At 36.9% G+C, this 22,158-nt stretch overlaps 1 protein-coding gene across 1 annotated transcript in view; it reads right to left on the minus strand.

Annotated features, from left to right (window-relative positions):
* SECISBP2L (SECIS binding protein 2 like) overlaps positions 1–21,395 on the minus strand; it is a 67,655-nt gene extending 46,260 nt beyond the window's left edge. Inside the window, exons 1-7 of the mRNA XM_004471793.4 lie at positions 20,937–21,395; positions 11,917–12,095; positions 9,199–9,523; positions 6,184–6,328; positions 2,599–2,828; positions 2,303–2,327; positions 1,827–1,942 (exon numbers count right to left, since the gene is read on the minus strand). Coding sequence (XP_004471850.1) covers positions 1,827–1,942; positions 2,303–2,327; positions 2,599–2,828; positions 6,184–6,328; positions 9,199–9,523; positions 11,917–12,095; positions 20,937–20,960 — 1,044 coding nt within the window. The 5' untranslated portion in view covers positions 20,961–21,395. The remainder of the gene's footprint in view (positions 1–1,826; positions 1,943–2,302; positions 2,328–2,598; positions 2,829–6,183; positions 6,329–9,198; positions 9,524–11,916; positions 12,096–20,936) is intronic.
* Positions 21,396–22,158: the final 763 nt, after the last annotated feature.

The following is a 22,158-nucleotide window of genomic DNA, read 5'->3' on the forward strand; positions in this document are numbered from 1 at the left end:
TAATTAAATGACACATCAAAAAGAGACACATATTCCTGGTGCCGCTGACAAAAATACAGGCGGATACAGAAGAACACACAGCGAATGGACATAGAGAGCAGACAACTGGGGGAGGCGGGGCAGGGAAGGGGAGAGAAACTTTAAAAAAAAAATTATGATTAGGGCTTTGATTGGGCCAAGTCAGTAGGGTGTTGAGTCCCCAACCCTTGGTGGGTGGAGACTCACAGATAAAAGATATGGCAAAAGAAGAGAGTTGGAGTTTTGAAGTTAGAGTTTTGATGTTAGGAGTTATTGAGGCTGAAATCTTGAGCTGGAGGTCCAGGAAGTAAGCACACAGAGGAGCTGGGTTGTGAGGAAAGAGAAACAATCCCTGGGAAGAGAAGAACCCTGAGTCTGGAGGGAAGCAAGCCCTAAGAAGAGAGGAACCGAGGAAGTCTGAACCCTGGCAGACGTCGGCAGCCATCTTGCTACAACACGTGGCAAAAGACTTTGGTGAGGGAAGTAACTTATGCTTTATGGCCTGGTTACTAGAAGCTTCTATCCCAAATAAATACCCTTTATAAAAACCAACCAATGTCTGGTGTTTTGCATCAACATCCCTTTCGCTGACTAATACAGAGGGATACAAAACAAACTTAACATACCATATGCATTTGTTTCTTTTTTTTTTTTTCCTTCTACCATTCCTCATTAGTTTTGAGGCAGAGTTAAAATGTTTTTCCATCTCTATACTATTTCCTCTCCAGTGAGCTACTGACAGATACCAAAAGCAACAGTACTTAAGACTGTAAACTTGGTAGGACTAGTACTTACAACCTCAGCACAAAATTTCAGCACTTAAGTAAACATTGCTAGATTTTGTTTATCAAATCTACATAAATGATTCCTGTTTTAGCTCATTTGTTTTTAATCAAATGAAGCTACACTGTCTCACAAGCCTAACACAAACAATGATGACTCATTTTTGTAATAACTATAGGGAAGAGGGCATTATTCTGCTTGTTTACCTGACAGTCTAATTCATGCCTTAGTACATCTGAAATACTTCATTTCAAGGAGGCGAAGGAACACAAATATTTGACCTATTTTATCCATTAGTAACTTGGTTCTAGTTTGAATCTGCAAACCTACTCATATGATAACTTTTACACCTTAACTAGATTTAAGAAATCCAGGAAGCCCATCTAAAAAAGGAAAAGGAAAAATACATACCAAGTAAACAACTCCCTGATTTCAGAGACAACCAATATAGGAAAACATAGGTACCAGAAGCTGATAGCAATGTGTAAAGCTCTCTGTTGTATTACAGCTGGAACTCTTTCCCCAAGGCCAGGGAGCTGCCTGGTCTGGCTACATTACCGTATGAGGCAGCCATCACCATGGCACTGCTACTGGCTTGCAGTAGTTACAGTCAAGTAAAGACACATGGACAAAGCTATAATACCAAAGTTCAAAAATCACTATTTAAAGCATTAAAATGCTTAAGGTATTTTTATATAGATAGGGAAAAGACATGGCAGATCAAGTAGGGTTGGCAGGCACCCTTTATAAATTTTTCAGATGTTCAAAGAGGCAGAAAAGCAGGAAAATGGTACAATATACACCCATATATCTAGATTCAACATTTTGCCATTTTTGTATCATTAGTTATTTGCTAAATAATTTTAAAGTTACAGATATCATACTTTACTGCTAAATAATTTAATATGGCTCTCCAAAAATTAGGGACTCTGTATCTCATAATTACTATACCATGCTTATAACAAATTTATAAGAATTCCCCCAAATCATCTCACACCTAATTTCTCCAACCTAATTCAAATTACCTGTGAATTATTTCTTTGTTCCATTTGCCTTCCACCTTTAGAAAACGTCTGATTTTTTTCCAACCAAGGTTTTTTCTGAGTTCCCTGACAAGTTACATTGGACCAATTTACACCACCTGCAACAAATGTGATTTAAAAATATATTTACTTTCAAGTGGTGCCAAAACCAAAAAGATTACCCCTTAACTTGTACTAAAATTCAGTCACTATAAATGTAATAGTGGAATATTTGCTAACAACTTTTAAGTGGTATTACAGTTTTCATTAATACCAGTGTCATCTTGCAGAATACCTTCAGTTGGCATTTTCTCAATTTGATAAGCAAAGCTGTAATTTCAAATTAAGCTGAATCTCTTTGGAAGATTCCCAAATTTTTTGCAGTATATTCAAGTTTCATGCTTAAAAGCAAATCTCTGATATGAACAAGCAAGAAGATATAATAAGTAAAGCAAAAACATTATGCAGGAAAAAAGTACCTGAACATATAGATGACTCCACATGCTGAAAAAAGAGAAAAGACAATTATTTTCTAAGTAGGAGTCAACACTATGTACGTAACAAAATTTTTCATACTTTAGTGTTAGTGTGTTTACTATTATAATCTTAGAAAAAATTAATACTTTTCATGTTAATAATATAGTATACAAAAGGCATTTTAAACCAACTTATTATTATAGGAATTACTTTTAAAAATAGCTATTTAAGCTTTAAGAGAGGACACAAAGGTAATACTGACATAAATAACTGATAAAGGAATCAAGATGTTACATACACTCATGGTCCCAGAATCAGGGTTTCTCAAAGCCCCTGCTGCAGGCTGGTTATTGCTGTGTTTGGGGCTGCAGTAACCACTATCACTGTCAATGTCAGCTTCACTAGCCCCCTGCTCACTAGAGGATTCAGCTGTGGGGTGGGATGCTCTTCTCCTTCTGCCTTTTGACTTCCAGAGCATTGTGGCAGTGCTCTCCGAAAGAGACTTGTTAGCAATATCTGACGGGAAATCTACAAGGCAAGGTAGATTTATGGTGACCAAATTTATATATTCTTTATGGTGACCAAATTTATATACTCTTGTTATCACTAACAAAGGTTGCAAGAAAATAAACATCTAACTTTGTAAATGGAGAAATATGTAAAAACTTTTTGAAAAGATCATTAAAAGGTAGGATATTTCTGACAAATTGTTTATAACATGTTTTTATTAAAGGAGAATAAAATAAATTTATAGTTGATACAATGAAACAAAAACCTAAATTCCTACCACCCATTTAAGAATGAGAACATCACTAATCCTTTGAAGCACACTGAGCACTCCCCTCCACCTCTGTACCCTCTTCTTCCTCTGCATATTCTTCTATGATTTGATTTCTCCCCTTTCAACACTGGTTTTAAGATTCTGATGCATGTTGCTGTAATCCATTAAGGTCAATGGAATCTAGATTGCCTTTGTATGAATATACCATAATGTATTTATTTAACCTTTGTACCACTGATGGGATACCTGGGTTGGTTTTGGTGTCTATTATTAACAACACTTCTGTGAACATTTTTGTACTTACAAATGAATGTACAAAATGCACATGTAAAATTCCTCTAAGGTATACTACTGGGACAAATACTTCAAACTGCCTGCTAGGCAACAATTTTTGCCTATCAATTTTTGAGTATAAAAAGGGCTCACTGTGGGCTTTTGTTTGTATTTTCCTGCTTAATAATGAGACTAAGCATCTTTCTGATATTTTTAGCCATTAATGCTTCCCTTCCTGTGAAATACTTAATTTTCCTTTTGGATTGTTTGACTTCTGCCCAGTTTTTTACCTGGTTGTTTATTCCTTATGTTTCTATTTCATAAATTGCAACCATACTAATTAAGTCAAAAAACATAATCTCTTATAATCTTCTTCCAACCAAACATATCATCAGATTCCCTTTTCCCATATTTCTGCCCATACTAATTTTTATAAGGTATCGGTACAATTTTGTGTTCTGCTCTGCGTAATGTAATATTATATCATATGTTATGACAAATCATCATGATTACAATGTGTAACAGCTCCATACTATCCTGCTGAGTGGATGTCCTGTAATTTTCTTGACTCACTACCTGCTACTAAACACTAAGTTTTCGGTGTTTTTGTTAGATGGCTGTAATGTGCATCTTTAATCAAAAAGTCCTTTTTCTTACAAGGGGAAGATTTCACTTGGATACATTAACAAGAGTGGGGTGACTGGGTTAATGATACAAAGATTCCTATAGCCCTGCCAAATTGTTTTCCCAAGAAGTTTTACCCTACAGGTTTCAGTCCTTGGCACTGTGTACTAGAAGCCATAAGGGTAGGGGGGGTGGGATTGAACATTGATTCATATGACTTCTTCATATGTTCTCATACTAATCCTTTGTCGGAATATGCAGGGCAAAACCTTTTCTAAGTTTGTGGCTTGTTAATTCTCTCCTTTTTGATAAATGGAAATCCTTAATTTTAGAAATAGTTCTCCTCCTTGCTGTCATAAACCTATCTGACAATATTTTCAACCATTTAAATCAGATTTGCAAAGGGTAAAAGTTAAGGATCTGTCATTTTCCACATGTGTTCTCACACACATGTAGGTCTGTTTCTGGGTTGTCTGCTCTATTTTTGTATAATGCACTAATATTATAAGCCAATAGGAATTAAGATGTTTCTTTAAGATTCTTAAGCTTAAGGCTTTTTAAGTTCTTTTCCAGGAATGTGTTGGCTCTTCTCAGACCACTGTGCCTTGATCTTAGAATTAGTCTGTTAAGTCCCACAAAGAATTCATTTTAGAATTTTGACCAGAATTGCATTAAATCTATAGACTAATATACAGGACAAACTGACATTCGAATTGCCAAATCTTCCCACATGGACATGATACTTAGGGCTTTTTAATGTCCCATAATAAAGTTTTACAACTTTCTAATTTTGTTTATTGGTGGCACACTAAAACATGATTAACTTTGTAAAATTTAAGCATTAACTTACCTATGTACCCCCAACACCCCTGGTAATCTAAATTCTAGAGTCTAGATTCTGGCTCTATAAGTTTGGCTATTCTAATTATTTAATATCAAAACATACATTCTTTTTAAACTATAATATTTAATATTATCTTTGATTAATACAAATTAATCCTCAGAATATGAAAACTAAAGAATTAAAATATTGGTAAAATGTAAAATCTTCCAGTCAAATTATGCCTTTTTCATTTTCTAATTCTTATACTTCTGAAGGTTATCCTAATCATCATCTTAATGAGCAAACTAAAGAGGTAAGGATAATTTTTAAAAGCATTTCCAGGTTTGAAAATATGCAGAAATGGATTGACTATGACTAGGAACAACCAAAACATAGAAAACCTTGTAATATATTATTACATCATGATTCTTTCCCATAGCCATTCCAGGAACTTGTCAGTTTGTTAATCTTGTTGCTTTATGCCCTACAAATCACATAATGATAGCAATAACAGCAAGATTATTTTTTAACTGATTCCCAGGCACTTTCCCTGCAACTAATATATCTAAACAATTGTAAAAGAGCAGATGTCCAAAAGAAAAGGTACAGCCCAAATGAAAGGAAGATAAGCTACCTTATTCATTTCAACATTGACCTCATTTAATGGAGGTTATAGAGGGATAAAAAGCAATTGTGCCTTTGAATAAATCTAATTCTTGATCTTGGATCACAAATGAGGATTTTCTACTAGAGTCAACAAAAATGGTGAGAATGTAGACATCTATTCCATAGAGATTAAACAGCGATCAGAGACATAAATTGGAATTTTGTGATATAAACTACAAAACAGCTAGAATATCTAAAAATATTATTTTTCATCTATTACCAGGATAAAGCTTTCTACTTAATGTTTATAAACAAGTCTAAAAAATGTGTGACAAAATAGTATTCAACTAGTCCAAATTTTTACTTGTTTGACAGGATATTGGTGTCACTCATGGGTTTGGCTCAGATCTATGCTAAAATATAGCACACTTTCTAAGCTCTTTCTTATAAAGATATCATTGGTTGTACGATGTTTTATAAAGAGTTTAAATCCAGTTTCTAAAATGTTTACAAAATTCCACCTCTGATTTCTGAACTGCTCTACTACTCTAATAAGATAAGGAAACCTCAAACCCTGCTCAAAATTGTACGTAAGACAATAAGCAAGTAGAAAGAACATTAAGGACACAGACTGTTTTATCTTCACAGACTGACAGACAAATGGAAGAATTTTTTAAGTCTAGAATCCTGAAAAGAGACACAATCCACAACTATAAAGTCAATGTATGAAAACAGAAACAAAATCAGTGAAAAGTAAGTGAGAACCCTTGCCTTACCAGTTTGCTGTGAAGCATCTACCAGAAGCACAATTTTTGATCGATTATCAGGACCTGCTGCATTTGTCTCTTTCTGAGTAGCTACATTTTTCACCAGAGGCCTTTTGTTTTTTATATGTGGCTGTAAAAGCTGTTGCTGATTTAGCTAAAAGAAAAAAAATTAAGATCCTACTCAATACACTAAACATTATAAAACATATGCATTATAAAATACACCTAAATATGTGTTTTAGATTAATGACTCCCAACTCATGGGCAACAGGGTTATGTTGTAAGGGTTCCATGACATTATCTGCAGCCAAGAAAAATGGGTTAAATAATATATCATATATATATTTATATACTATTTTCCAAATAACCATCAACAATAAAAAATATGAATTCACTTTTAATGTTACTTGCATTTTCATTTTCTCAATAAATAAATCAATAATCAAGAGTATAATCATGTCATATGAAAGATTGCAAATTCTTACTTTTTAAAAAGATTTATTTTTTATTTCTCTCCCTTCCCTTCCCCCAATTGTCAGCTCTCTGTGTCCATTTGCTGTGTGTTCTTCTGTGACCACCTCTACACTTATCAGCGGCACCCGGAATCTGTTTCTTTTTGTTGTGTCATCTTGTTGTGTCAGCTCTCCGTGTGTGCAGCGCCATTCTTGGGCAGGCTGCGCTTTCTTTTGCACTGGGCGGTTCTCCTTATGGGGCGCACTCCTTGCGTATAGTGCTCCCGTACGCGGGGGACGCCCCTGCGTGGCATGGCACTCCTTGCGTGCATCAGCACTGCACATGGGCCAGCTCCACACGGGTCAAGGAGGCCCCGGGTTTGAACCGCAGACCTCCCATGTAGTAGGCAGACGCCCTATTCATTGGGCCAAATCCGCATCCCACAAATTTTTATTAAAAAAAGTAGTAAAAAGGTGGCACCTACCCCAAGGCTTAAAGTTAGCTTGTGATAGCAATGAACTGCAACAGAAACATGTACTTCAAAGTTTATAAAGAAAATGTAAAAAAGTTGATCCCTTTCTTCACTTTTAAAAATGTGTTTTGGGGGAGGGGGTGTAGCTCCTTGGTTTGAGTGCCTGCTTCCCATGTATAGATCCCAGGTCCAATCCCTGGTACCTTCTTAAAAAAAGTGTTTTGGGAAGTGGACTTGGCCCAGTGGTTAGGGCGTCTGTCTATCACATGGGAGGTCCGCGGTTCAAACCCCGGGCCTACCTGACCTGTGTGCAGCTGGCCCATGTGCAGTGTTGATGCGCGCAAGGAGTGCCGTGCCACGCAGGGGTGTCCCCCGCGTAGGGGAGCCCCACGCGCAAGGAGTGTGCCCCGTAAGGAGAGCCACCCAGCGTGAAAGAAAGTGCAGTCTGCCCAGGAGTGGTGCCACACACACAGAGAGCTGACACAACAAGATGACGCAACAAAAAGAAACACAGATTCCTGTGCCACTGACAACAACAGAAGCAGACAAAGAAAATGCAGCAAATAGACACAGAGAACAGACAACCGGGATGGGGGGGGAAGGGGAGAGAAATAAATAAATAATAAATCTTGAGAAAAAAAAAAAGATAGTCATAGTAACATATTAAAAAAAAAAGTGTTTTCATCACTTAATAGCAATTTATACAACAGAACTCTGAATCTAACTTCCTAAATTCAAGGGCTCAGATATTATTCCTTCCAAATCTAGATGTTAAATATTATCTTATTTCCAACACTTCTTTTCCTTCTTAGAGGTCTCAAAAGTATTCTCTCTTTCCCAGAGTGTTTCCATAAACAAAGACCAAAAGCTTTTCAAAGCAACTTCTGATGCTTGTTTGTATTTTAATTTGTAAAAAGTATACCAGGAGATAGCAAAGCCTTTTCACTAAAGAACCTGGGTCTAATGGAATCTAGGAAAAGCATCAATTTGACATCGCATAAGATAAGACTTAGAAGGCATTCTGCCTTCTATCAGTTCAAAAGTGCCAAGCAGAAATGGTTTTTCTTCCTAGCTTTGATATTAAAGGCACAACATTTACTCAATGAAAAGTTACCTGGAATAAACCCTAATTCTTTTGTGATTTCAAGGCCTTTGTTTCTTTGTTTTTCACTTTATCAAAAGGCTGGTCCTAAATAAAAATGATTTCACACATTTTTCATTTTCTTCAGCCCTGGGAGACGCTGAGTTCATATAATAGAAAAGCACACTTGGAGCAACAAGGTGCTATTCCTACTAAAAATTCACTGAACAGAGAAAATGAAGTTGAAGGAATCTAATGAATCACAAGTATTCTTTTCTATAGTATCTATGGTAGACTTCTGAAAACTGAAGTGTCTTGGTGTGTTTTGGCCATTTAAGAGCCCACTAATATTCAACACTGCTAGCACCGGATACCTACTAACCATTTATTAGATAATGATGGTGTCACCGTTCAATTTTTATCACTAAATTAAAATAGTCTGGAAATACCCATGTATTATGTTTACATAAAACTCTATAAAGGATTCATATAAGACCATTTTAACAAAATAAAAATATAAATATACCAGAAAGAAGGAAAAAAGAATAGCAGCTTTATATGGCAGGGGAAGCACAGAGAGATCAGAGGTGATGGGTTTTGGCTGTTTGTTTTTATTTATTATTGTTATTATTGGAATAATGAAAGTGCCCTAAGAATGACTGAAGTGATGAATGCACAATTATGTGATTACACCAAATACCACTGACTGTGCACTTTGGATGGATTTATGCTTTATTAATATGTACCAATAAAATTTATTTTGTTAAAAAAAACAAAAAAACTCTATGAAGGAACTTCAAGATGACTGTAAATCATGTCAGCAATCAAGAATGAGGAACAATAAAAAACAGGGAAAATTATTTTATAAATGATATACCCTTGACTATTTTATAATAGTGAACACAATGTTTATAGTAAATTCGGCATTAAAGGTCAATCAACGCAAACAGCAAATTGCTTATACTAGTATTAACAACAGAAATATCAAACAAAAAGCCAACCAAAATCAGTCACTTACTTTTGGTACAACTGGGCCTCTGTTACTGTTCCTGCTTCGATGACTGGACAATGGGAAGATCTGTCCCAGCTGATTTGGACGCTCAGTGCATTCTGCGGTTACAGTACTTACAGTATTTGTGGACTGAAAGGTATTGGAGTAAGGTGTAGGAAAAGGATGATAGAAACCCATAACTTGGGCACATGGTGCTGGCATCAGCTGATAATATGTATACTCGGGAGAAACAGGTGGCTGAGTAGATATAATGGGGTAAGCGAGGTATGGTCCAGCAGGGTTTGGATTGGGCTGTTGCCATCGTATATCATTGTTATATAATGGAAATTGTCTGCAAAACCAAATAAAAAAAAGAACAAATCTGTTGACAAGTCCAAAAATAATGGTATTGCAAAACTGCAACTCATTTTAATAAAAGAAAAAAAAAAAACAGTACAAAACAGCAACTTAATAATAATTCTGGGATGTGGACAAAATTATCACCTTATAAATTTCTTTGCAATAAGTAAATGTCACTATGCATATGTAAAAACAATTCAAATGACAATATATGGGAATCCAACCTGATCTACTGCATTCCAAAAATTTTTTAATTCCTATCATTCCTCCTTTGTAACTTTTCCCTCAATCTCCTCAAAATATTTCTGCCTAAAAGCTACAAGCCTAGCTGCTGGATATGCCATCAATGGCATCCAAAGTTCTCTAATGCCAACAACTGTGACAGTATCTTGCAAAAAACAGGGTAAGGTGACCACTGTATAAGGTGATCATTATATAAGGTCATCTGAGACCTCCACCTCTCATTCTTCAACTCAGTACCAGGGCCTTTTACTCTTCTCCAATACTCCCCTAATCACTTGGCCAAGTCCAGCACATTTCCTGGCTCTCCTCCTTGGTAATGGAAGCAGGCTCCAGGTCCAAAGGAAGAAAGAGAAGAAAAAGGCAAGCGTACCCACTACATCTTATCCCCAGCATTAGAGCTTCCTCTAGTGCACTGTTATAAAGCACCAGCAAACCTCCCCCATCCCAGAAATGCCCCTCATTGAAGGTTTCTATTGATAAGCCAATGGTCCCAGGAAGTGGGGAGCTGGAACATAGAGCTTTTTCTCACTACTCCTATGACAAAACAAAATGGAAAAAAGCGTTCATTATCATAATTCCAAAAATATTTTAAAATAATCTAGGGAAACGGATGTGGTTTAACCAACTGGGCTCCTGGCTACCATACAGGAGGTCCAGTGTTTAATGCCCAGGGCCTCCTGGTGAGGGCAAGCTGGCCCACGCAGTGAGCTGGCCCATGCAGAGTGCCAGCCCACGCATGACTGCAGCCCCATGCAGGACTGCTGCCCTGCGTGGGAATGCCCCATGCGGGAAAGCTGCCCAAGGTAGAAGTGCCAGCCGATGCAGAGAGCTGGAGCAGTGAGATGACACAACAGGAGACACAGAGGAGAGAAAATAAGACAACACAGCAGAACAGAGAGATGAAGTGGCAAAAGACAGTAATCGCCTCTTTCCCACTCTGGAACGTCCCAGGATCAGTTCCCAAAGCCGCCTAATGAGAATACAAGTAGACATAGAAGAACACACAGCTAATGGGCACAGAGAGCAGGAGACAATGGGGGCGAATGGGGGATGGGATTTTCAAAACATAAATAAAATTTAAAAAATAATCTGCAGGCTGGTTTAGTAATGAATTATCAAAGATTATTTGATAAGAAAAAAAATCAACTATCATCATATCACCATTTTGTCAAACACAGAAATAGTTATTATTAAATTTAGTTTACAGATCACTTAAAACCAAGTCCAATATAGGACATGTAATGCTAAACATCTATTGAGAAGGATCCCTTAGTTTCTACTGTCTGTCCAAACTCCAGGAGTCTTTATTAAATGTCTCAGAATATTAACTTCAATATTTAACATTTGAAAGGACCGTTTAGTAGCCTCATACTGCATACATTCAGAATTTCTCAAAGAATGTGTCTTGGCTGTGGAAATATTAGTTAGTATTCAGAGATGGCTGGGAACAGTTCTATGGCCACCTCATCATGAACTGCCTCCTCCACTGATGCCAAAGTGCTAGAGAAGTACAATCTCCTGTGTGTGTCATAACTTGAAAAAGACTGAAAGTGCTTTTGTACAAGACAATGAAATATACCAATGAAGTGTCAATCACTCAGTCTCAGCACAGTTAGAAAGGTTATCATGACTATCACAAGTTACATTCTAACTAATAGGCCACATATTATCTAAGCTGCAAGCATTCTGCTCAATTACCTTGTGACTAGTATACAAAAGCTAAAGTAATCTAGATGCTAACTTATCATGAAGGCTTCTAAGTTAAGGACTATCCCTTGGTATTTTATTACCATGCGAGGGACATAGTTTGTCTCAGCAAACTATGAGATTAGCTGTCTGATCTTAAAAGGGTTTCTGGTCACCTCTTTAAGAATATTTCACTCCTTCCCCCCAGGTCAATTTATTTCAAACAAATTTCATCTATTTAACATAGAATTCGTGTACAAAGAACTCTGTTCCCTCTTAAAATGAGAAAATAATCCATGTTAATAATTTTCAAATCTCTACATCACATGGTTTTACTTCTCTTAAAAAATAAACAGAGAAATGGTTAATGTTTAAAAGTAACAAAAAAAGGTGTGCTTTGCCAACTTCTATATTTGCCCCTTCCCCCCAAAAAGAAAAATGTAATAAACAAATTACCTATTTGACTGGTTTTCCTGCACAAATGGATAACAAGTGATCAGGTAACTGGGAATCGGAGTTGGTTCTACACCAGAAACACTTCCATTATCATTCGGGAGTACCACAGGGATCATAAAAGTATCAGGATTCTTCTTCTGGGGAATAAATGGTTCTACTTCAGCTGACAGCTTGACATTCTTCAAAGAGAAGGTGAAACGTGTTAACAAATGAGCAAAAAACTTAAATAATGTAAATTCACAATTTACCAAAAGGGATCAGTCTTTACAAAAGAATTAAGCCTCTTCTCAGTATTCACAAAACATTCAAAAGGAACAACAACGCTGATTGAAAATAAAGATCGAGTTTATTTAAACAAAGCCATCTTAATGAAACCATTTTTTACATAATGAAAACTGTTAAAACAGTCAGAGTCCAAAAATAAAGCTAGCAGTATGAAGCAGTAAGTAACTCTTTAAACAAAACAATGTCTTCTAAACTAATTTTGTTGGAGGGGGAAATCACGAAACCGAGTTCTGAAAGAACTTTGTATTTGGTAAGCAATCTTAAATAGTCTGTTTCTGTTCATTTCAGGAAATTAGATTAATATAATTAAATCAAAAGGAAGGAAAATGTCTAACATGAAAGAAAAAATACTTAACATAAGAGGGAAAAAACTTCTGATTCACAGTTAAACTGGGGAAAAAATAAGTACTTCAGTTTCCCAACAATCAATTCGAACTAAAGTAATTCCTAATACATACTCCATTTTAGCTTATCTTTAAATCTTTCCTTATAAGAAATCCAGATATTTAAAAAAAATAAACTTTAATATTTAGGGGTGCAAATGTGAGTGACAAAACTATTATAAAGAAAAATAAGATTCATAAATGTCAAGCTAGGAGTTACTCTTGGACAGAAAAGAGGGAGTTGCGTTTGGGAGGAGGTACCTAGAGTTTCTGGGATGCCTGGTAGAGTGCTATATCTTGACTTGAGAGATGGGTTATAAATTTGTTTTTGTATTCATTAGATGACAACGACTTTAAATTTTAAAAAATAGAGGATCTATAAGTATATTCTGCGAAAATAAAAGCAGAATGTTAAAAAACCACATAAAGCTCTGACTATAGATGCCAGCATCAAATCTTGGTGTGTATTTCCCTCTTTCTTTCCCATTTCTCAGCAAGCTCTGTTCTTTTCCCCCATTTCCCAATAAATTCTTTTTACTGGCCTTAAAAAAAAATGCTTCTTATACATACAGCAGAGTATATTAAACAGCCCATCATTCTAGTAACTAAGACAACATTTGTTAACAGACAACCTGATATTCCCACTCAGTTAAACTGCTGCAAACTGTCCTCTACTTAAGAGTCTCAGGTAGCAGTCTTGCAGTGACCAGTCCTGGTTGCCTCAGTGGGACCACCAGGAACCCCTGTTCAATATGCACTTGCACCAAAGCCAGGATGGGGACCCCTGGGCAGCAGGTGAGCCAGGTAGCAGCCATCTGGCCTCGGGAAGGGTAGTACTGCAGATAAGGCCCCTGATTCTGCTCTGGGCAGCTCTGCGAAAGGCTGGTGCCAGGACCCCCGGCTGGCACTGAGCAAGCATTCAAGGTGGGAACCACAGATTTCCAGGAGTAACTGGGAAGGGAAGGGACTGAAACAGATTTAACATTTGAGCCCTGGTGGGTGGGGAAAAGTAAAAAAGGTTCTGGCAAGGCAGGTTGGGGGATGCATTCATTCATAACTTGGACTGAGTTTGAATTTGAACATAAATGAGTTTAGGTTATGAATTTAAAACCATATCATAAAATAAGCTCTTCCAAACTTCACTATCGTTTTAGGGGTTTGATGTTTGTTTTTTAGCATGTAGTAAGACATTGCACAGGGTGGGGTGGCCATGGTGGGGGAGATAAAAAAATAGTAAAAATACATTTTTAAAAACCCACATAAATATTTTAATCTAAAAAGATATTAATTACCTAAACACAATTTTCAGTGAAATCAGAAAGTAAAAAACGAGCCAATATTTTAACCACTCAAATCTATTACCTCAAAGCAATGGTCCTAACCGGAACTTTTTCCAACAAGCCCACTAGAGTGGTATTTTATTAGATGCTCCCACCAAAGCATACCTCCTAGAATTAAATTTCAGGCATGTTTTTCACAAAGGTAATCAGTAATAAATCCAAGAAAGTCTAAAGACAGGCTTGATTTGCTCAAAATATAGCTTTTATTCAGAAAAATTAAATTATATTAAGAGTACACTACGTATATTAAAAAATGCTTATAAAGGAGAAGGGGAAAATCTGAACTATATAGCAATATTAGTTCAATATCCTTCTTCCCTATCTCATTTAAATTTGAAGCCTACAGTTGTACTATTAACCAAAATCTGAAGTAGATATAGTAGCAACATTTGCAAATACTTGTGAACTAAAGTTGGTTTCTTGAACAAAATCATTTTTAAATGCTAATAATATTAGTAATTTTCACTCTGTGGTAGTCACTAGAACCCAAAATTTACTGACATAAGGTATAAAACATCAATCTAATAAATGTATCCAAGGAGAAAAAAGAACTTATTTTCAACAATAATGTAAAATGGAAACTCACTTTATATAGTTCATACAGTCATAAGAAGGAAAACAAGTCATATTTCAACTACACTAAAAATATAATGTTTAGGATTTTTTTTAAAAATCAGAAAGTCATTTTGAACACAAGAGAACTCTCTGAACCAGTATTATAAATCTGGACAGCTAGACATTAGGTTATTTTTTTTAAACCAAGGAATATGGGTACATCAAATTCTCAAGCTAAAATGAAAAAAGGAACAATACTAACATAATCATAAAGAAATAAGGTAATTTAAAAATAACACTTTTCCTGACCCCCTCCAAAAAATACTGATAAATTATCGTGGAAACAATAAATTCAAATTCTTACTCATGGTCCAAAGTTGGGAGGAGCTTTTTATATCCAGTTTTGTTTATACTTTGTTATAAGAGTTTTATGAACTTAGACAATCTATTGTTCAAGAGATGTCACACATAATTTAGAACTAACATCTAAACGTATACAAAGTATATACCTTAAATATAACATTTTTTATTGGTTTCTATTCTAAATGCAATTCTAGATATCAGAGTTCAACAATAAAACTCAAAAACACTGACATGGTTCATTGTTTTTAGTAAAAAAAAAAAAAGAGAAGCTGCTGTAGTCAACAGCTGCACAAACGGAAGATGTCACTAGTAGGAACAGACTGGAAAACTTAATAGTTACAGCTCTGTATAGCTTTAAAAGTTGCTTATTGTGACTTTGGGGGCTTCAGTATTATACATCAAAATGCAGCATCTGCCGTTCTCAGACCTGAAAAGCAATGTTAAGTAACTGAATTATTCTTAAAAGCCCACATAAAAAAGCCCAGAGACAAGATGACAAGTAAGCAACAGATTCTGGCAGTACTTCAATTATATTAGTACAGAAATCAAAGAGAAAAGTCATGCCTAGTAGACAGAAAAATGTATGGAAAATTACCTAGAATAGTTATTTCATACAATTTTATTCCTAGGTTTGAATTTCTGTGTTGAGTCACTCTACTTTTGCCAAAATCTATTTTTCAGATATCAGAAATTTTACAGCAAGGGGCTTTCTCCTTAAAGTAAAGAAAGTATAAATACATGAAATTCTAAAGTACAATGAAGAAAGTCTATTTCTGTACTATAATTTGCTTCAGATAAGGGGGAAAAAAAAAAAACGATCTACATAGCATAAGTATCTTTATTTTTCAGAAATCATTCCAGAATTTACCAAGCTAATGAAAAACTATAACAATCATCTAGAAAACTGTATTTGAAAAAACATTTAAGCAATTTCGTGCTCATCTTTAAGCTTGTATATATCAAAGCAAATGTCAGTAATAAAACTTACTTAACGTGAATAATTTAGAAAAGCCAAGAAATTTATCAGAACATGAAACTATAAAAACACAGTAAAACAAACAAACAAAACCTTATCAATAATATATTAAACAAATGCATTCAAGTAATTGAAAGCCTATATAATTCAATTAATATATTGAGCACACATCCTGGAAAAAGCAGGTTTGGGTTTAGGAAAAACTGGCAAACATTACTATTAAACACACAACAGCAAAGAATGTATAATTAACTCCTCTAAGATGGAGCCTCCAGAACAGTGCAAACAATTTTCCCATATTAAGAGAAAAATGACACCAACTTAAAATCAAAATTGAAGTAGAACATAAGGCACTCTCACACAGTGAAATTTCAGTGTGTACCACAACCCCACAGAAAAAAATTACTGAGAACCTTCCATAGTGTTACTTCATCGAGATGAAAATATTATATACCAAACATTAAGATATTTTATATCCCATGGCCAAAGAGAAAATAAACATCTTCTGAAAGAAAATATGGTTACTGTTTAAAAGATACCTGCTGGCTTTCTTGTTCCTTGACTGGGATGGCTTATACTGAAAGTAAATCACTTGCCAAAACAAACAGCAGTGTCTTTATGTAGAAGTTTTGCAAGACTTCAAACAATATTGAGGGAAAAAAAATCTAAGTAAATGACTTTGACTCTGCCCACTTGCTTTGAGATATTCATACATTGCTCCACCTTTTCTTAAAACAACCAACTCTAATCCTGTTAAAATCTGATGGAACTTTTCTAAAAACAATCTTTTTAGACTTAGTACCAGTTTTTAGATCATCTAATTTATTAATTTATTTTTATATTTATTTTCTCTCCTGCTTTGATGGGGTTTTTCCCAATAACTTCTTTCCTCAAATGCTTAATATTTATTTTCAACCTAAATTGTTTAAATAATGAAAGCATTTATGATGAATTTACCTCCAAGTACAGTTTCAACCATATCCTATCGGTTTCCATGTGTTATTTAATTACTACTTTTTTTTTTCCTAAAAGGGTCTTTTTTAAAAAAAGATTTTATTTATTTACACCCCCTACCTCGTTGTTTGCACTCACTGTCTGCTCTCTGTGTCCATTCACTGTGTGCTCTTTCTGTCTGCTCATCTCTTCTTTAGGAGGCACCAGGAACCGAACCTGGGTCCTCCCATGTGGGAGAGTGGTGCTCAATCATTTGAGCTACCTCTGCTCCCTGCTTTGTTGTCTCTCATTGTGTTTCCTCTCTGTGTCTCCTTATTGCATCATCTTGTTGCATCAGCTCACCGTGCCAGTCCATCAGCCAGCTCACTGTCTGGCTTATCTTCTCCAGGAAGGACCAGGAACCAAACCCAGAACTTGCCATGTGGTAGGCTGGAACTCAATCACTTGAGCCACATCAGCTTCCACTGTTATTACTTTTTCAATAACTTACAATTCTACTTCTTATTTCCTCTCTGATCTAAGGTTTAGAGAAAATGCCTTTTCAAGTTTCCAAATGGTATTTTCTCCAAATGAGCAATATTAACTTTCTTGATTATAAAATATTATTTTTAAAATTTGATAAGACAGATCATTTATTTATATCCATATATAAAGGCCAACTATAAGTACTACTGAACAATAAACATTTTTATAGTAACTTATTTAGAATATATTTAGTTTGGAGTAATAATATTATTTGAAGTTTATAGATTATTTCTTTAAGGAAAACGCTTAAAAGTCAGATAATTTTATACCCTCATTGGTAAATAGCACATTACATGAATGTCATATGTATTCATTACATGCTTACTTTTCTAAGAATGACACTAGTAATGAATAATTCTGCAAGTTCTTCTAAAAAATCTATCTACTATTAATGTAGCAAATATTAAGCCAATGTTTAATCTGTGGATTTGCATTAATACAAAGAGACTGTAAACCTCAAGTGTTGTTGGTTCCAAGACCACTGGTTTTTAAGTTCAAAACACTGTCCTCAATTACCTAAAGATAGAAACACTAAGCCTTTTTAAATAAAATGAACTCCATGATTTATTCTTCATATCTTACACCAGCTTTTTTTTAGAGACAAAAATGCATTATAATATGTAAAAGCAATCTGTTTTTAGAACCCTTAACTCAGGCCGTTAAAATTAAGCTGTGTGCTTTGATATAACAAAGGTTTGCTAAAAGAGAATATTCTCCAGATTCTCTTCTGGTATGTAACATTCTTTCAAAGAGTCATTATTGCAATTAAGATTATCCACCTAGCACTGTAGTCCCAGTAATGTACTTTTTACACTTTGTACAATACACAAAGATTTAATTATGTTAAAATGAGATGTTCAGAGTTTGTATTAAGTAGGATTTTTTTAAAGAAAATCACGTCTATGAATTGCTAACCACTTCAATATTATAATGAGTAGATTTTAATGCTGTAGGCATTTCTAGAAATTCAGAATGTAAGCCAACACTTTTTAAAAAGAAAAAAACATTTTGTGGGGGAAAATGGAAATTCAGTACTTAATACATATACTTTTTAATGATCTTTACCTACCTAAAGTCACTCAGGTAGAAATGTAAAAGTATATTATACTTTTGCCATTACATTACTCAATGCCATCACATTACTCTACAGTATAGGGGAAAGAATTAAGAACTTCCCAAAGTTGAGAAATCTCTGTTCTAGCCCCTAATCTACCAGTAAGTTAATGGCTCTTAGCCTTTTTTCATTCATGGACCCCTTTCATGGACCCCTTTGATAATATGGTGAAAATAATGAATTATTGTACCCCTACCCCAAAGAAAAATGCATATATAAAAGCACACTCTTTCCAGGTCAGCCGTAGACCCCTGAATAAAATAGCTAAGCATGAACTAGGCAAAGTCCCATCACTTTCTGGATCTCAGTGTCCTTACATATGGAGGAAGGGCAGAGAGGAAGTTCAAATTATTCTCCTCTCATTTAGATTTAAGCTGCGGAAGCAGCAGGAAAAAAATTTTTTCAGTGGAAACCTTCTTTCATGATTCTTCCTAATGCCAAAATTTTCATGAGGTTTTCATCAGTTTGGACTTTGGAAAGATGTGGAATCAAAGAGGAAGGGGCTCACTAGTTTAAATTTCCTCATAGCACTTGACCTTAGAAAGATAATCGCACACAAATAGCTATGTGATTACAACTGAAAATGGGAGGATTGCATCCAGCATCCATGTGGAATCTGAGCCTCCTCTTGACATAGAGGTGCAATGGACACAACCAATCCAATGTCCACATAGAAGAGGTGGCATTGGATTGGGAAAAGGGGACATGGTGGACGATGGGTATGGGGAAAGGCAGGAAGAGATGAGAGGTGGAGGCGTCTTTGGGACATGGAGCTGCCCTGGATGGTGCTTCAGAGGTAATCACCGGACATTGTAAATCCTCACAGGGCCCACTGGATGGAATGGAGGAGAGTATGGGCCATGATGTGAACCATTGTCTATGAGGTGCAGAGGTGCCCAAAGATGTACTTACCAAATCCAATGGATGTGTCATGATGATGGGAACGAGTGTTGTTGGGGGGGGGAGAGAAGGGGTGGGAGGGTGGGGTTGAATGGGACCTCACATATATATTTTTAATGTAATATTATTACAAAGTCAATAAAAAAAAAAAAAAGTTACCATCTAAATAGTTACACTTCCTCTAGGATGAAAGGAACCATAAGTATACATATGGTAGCATTACTGGTTACAGTTCTGGCATCCTGGTGAAGGATAAAACTGTTTAATCCTTTCATTAGTGACACATATACAAGGAAGTCATTTAAGGAAATTTCCTATGTTTTTGTCAGGCTTTGAAATTTTAGGTATCTTAGACTGATATCTACAAAAATTGGTAATTAAAGTGGATACAGGCAGTATGCAAAATATTCTGGTCATAGAAAAACCTGTATATATTTGCCAAGAGGCTCCGTGATACGAGTCCATGTATCATTTTATAAAACTCATGTTTCCAGAGTCATATTCACAAAAAGTTTTTTAAAGTTTTAAGGCCTGTACAAAAACAAATATACAAACGAGGACGATGGCTTTGCCTGCTAAAGAGCCCAATTTCTAATTGAATCAAAACTGATGCTGAAAAGCTACTATTTACAAATAAAATTTTGGAAATCTTGTCTAATTTGTTCAGACACTAATATTCCATTTGTAAAATAATTCAGCAAATAACTAGCCTCTTCCTTCATCTATTTGTCTAGTGCCTCTAAGCAAGGCCTTCAAAAGACTAAGGGAAGACTGAGTAAATTTCAACTTCATCAAATTTTCTACCATTAAGTCGTTTGGGCAGAAGTTTGAAAAGCGGAAAACACTGAAACTTTGGGGGAAAAAAACTACTGTTTTAGATTGTTTATTACATTGTATTTATCCCCCTACCAACACCTACTAGTATGGATAATCAATAATTTAATGCAATTAAAAGCAAACAAACAAAACCGAACACTATTGGGACTATCTATCGAATATGAAAACGGGCTTGGAAATCAACTCCTCCTTCGGATCCAACACTCTGAAAATGTTAGATTTTAAAAAAACACTAATTAGAATTTTTGCAAAATTACTGGATGCAGGGGAAAGGGAAAACTGACTGCAGCATTTCATATCTTAAGAACACCTCCAAAAACCAACGCTTCCCTCGACTAAACGTAAATCTTTTAAAAAGCCCATGACCCTCCCTCACCTGTAGTTACCGCACGTTCGCTGACGGGCGTTTTGGGAGAGCCTCCTTCAAAAGCCCTTCCACCTTCAAAACACATTCCAGAACTGAAAGGGAGTGGGGAGTCCAGGGAAGTAACCCTCACAGGAAAACATGGACATCTTCGAGCCTTCTGACCCCTTTCGCCAAACCGGGGAGGAGTCCCACAGCCCAAGGGGTAGTCAGAGCTGGAAAGCGCCCCCGCGGGAGGCAGCAGCTGAGGAACAATGCAGGAGAGCGAGACGCAGCCAGTCTCCAGGGGAAGAGGGATCTGCACCCCGCAGGAACTCGAGGGTTCCGGCCTCCCAGGCTCCTCTTTGGGATACCCAGGCCGGGCCCGTGCGGATGCAGCTGCACCCAGCCCCCCGCCCCACCGGCCCAGCCCGAGCCCGTGTACCTGGTCTGTAGGGGATCGGTCCATGGCGCCTGCAGCTGCAGCGGGCTCGCGTTAGTGGGCGTGGGGAGCACTTCGGGCCGCTTTCTCCATGGCCCCCCGCTCGAGTCCAGACCAAGCTCCGGGCCTCCGCCCCTATCTGGCTGGCCCAAACACCAAGTCCGGCTACGCCACTGGCGGAGGAGGCGGCTCCTGCTCCGAGAGATGGAGGAGGTGGTAGTGGCTTCGGGGAGGGATCATCTGGGACGGAAGCCGAGGAGGGCCCGATTGGGCGGGAGGCGTAATCGAAAATGGAGGCGCACGGAAAGAAAAGGAGGAGGGAGGCGGCGGAGAGAAGCAGTGGGCGGGGTGATGGCTAGGGACAGGAAGAGAGGGTACCGTGGGCCAGGACTGGCCAACTTGGAACTGGGACCAGGTCAAGATGCTCAGGAGCAGGATGCTGCCAACCACACTGCGCTTCGCGCGGGACTTTATCGCCCCCTGGACTGTTGTTATATAGGAGGAGTGTCGGGCCGCTTGGGTTCCAGCCGTCGGAGACCTCCTCATGATCCGATACCACCTTTTAATGATGTTTGAAGCGCTTTTAGGTGCCCGGTGTACGTATGATCCTTCCTTATGTTATCCAGATAAAACCCTTGACTCTAAAGGAAAATACCACAGAGCGGCCAACCACAGAGCGGCCAACAGAAAGAAACCCGGTCAGGAAGCTCCACAATATTTACTCATTAGTTAATTAATGGTTTAGGAGCATGCCTACCTCCAGGCTCTCATCCAGGCTAATCTCACCCTTCTCAGAATCCTTGATTCTACCCAGGGTATGTATGACACTACCTAACACATATATATTTTGGAATGTTGCTTTTTCCCATAGACTTATTGAATGTTCTTTTTGTCTTCATTAGGGCAGATGTTAAGCATGACAGAAATTCCCTCGGTACCTCTCCTCATACACACACCTCCTCCAAAGAGTTCTTGCTTGCTGGCCAACTGCAGGGTAAGGAAGAAAAATAAAACACCATCTGAGCTAAACTATATTTGAGTGATGGAAGACAATTAGAAGCGGCTGTTTTTGCCAGCGTGGATATCCACAGCTGGGAAAGGGAAAGAGGATTTTAAGAAGTTTGCTTTGTCGTGCTTTAGGAGATGTCAGTAAAGATGAATTCCTTTAACAGTCAGTGTAGGTTGTTCGCCTGATTTTATTAGAATAGGACTCCATGAATAAGCC

The sequence above is a fragment of the Dasypus novemcinctus genome, chromosome 3 (genome assembly GCF_030445035.2).
Source record: "Dasypus novemcinctus isolate mDasNov1 chromosome 3, mDasNov1.1.hap2, whole genome shotgun sequence".
Taxonomy (NCBI): Eukaryota; Metazoa; Chordata; class Mammalia; order Cingulata; family Dasypodidae; genus Dasypus; species Dasypus novemcinctus.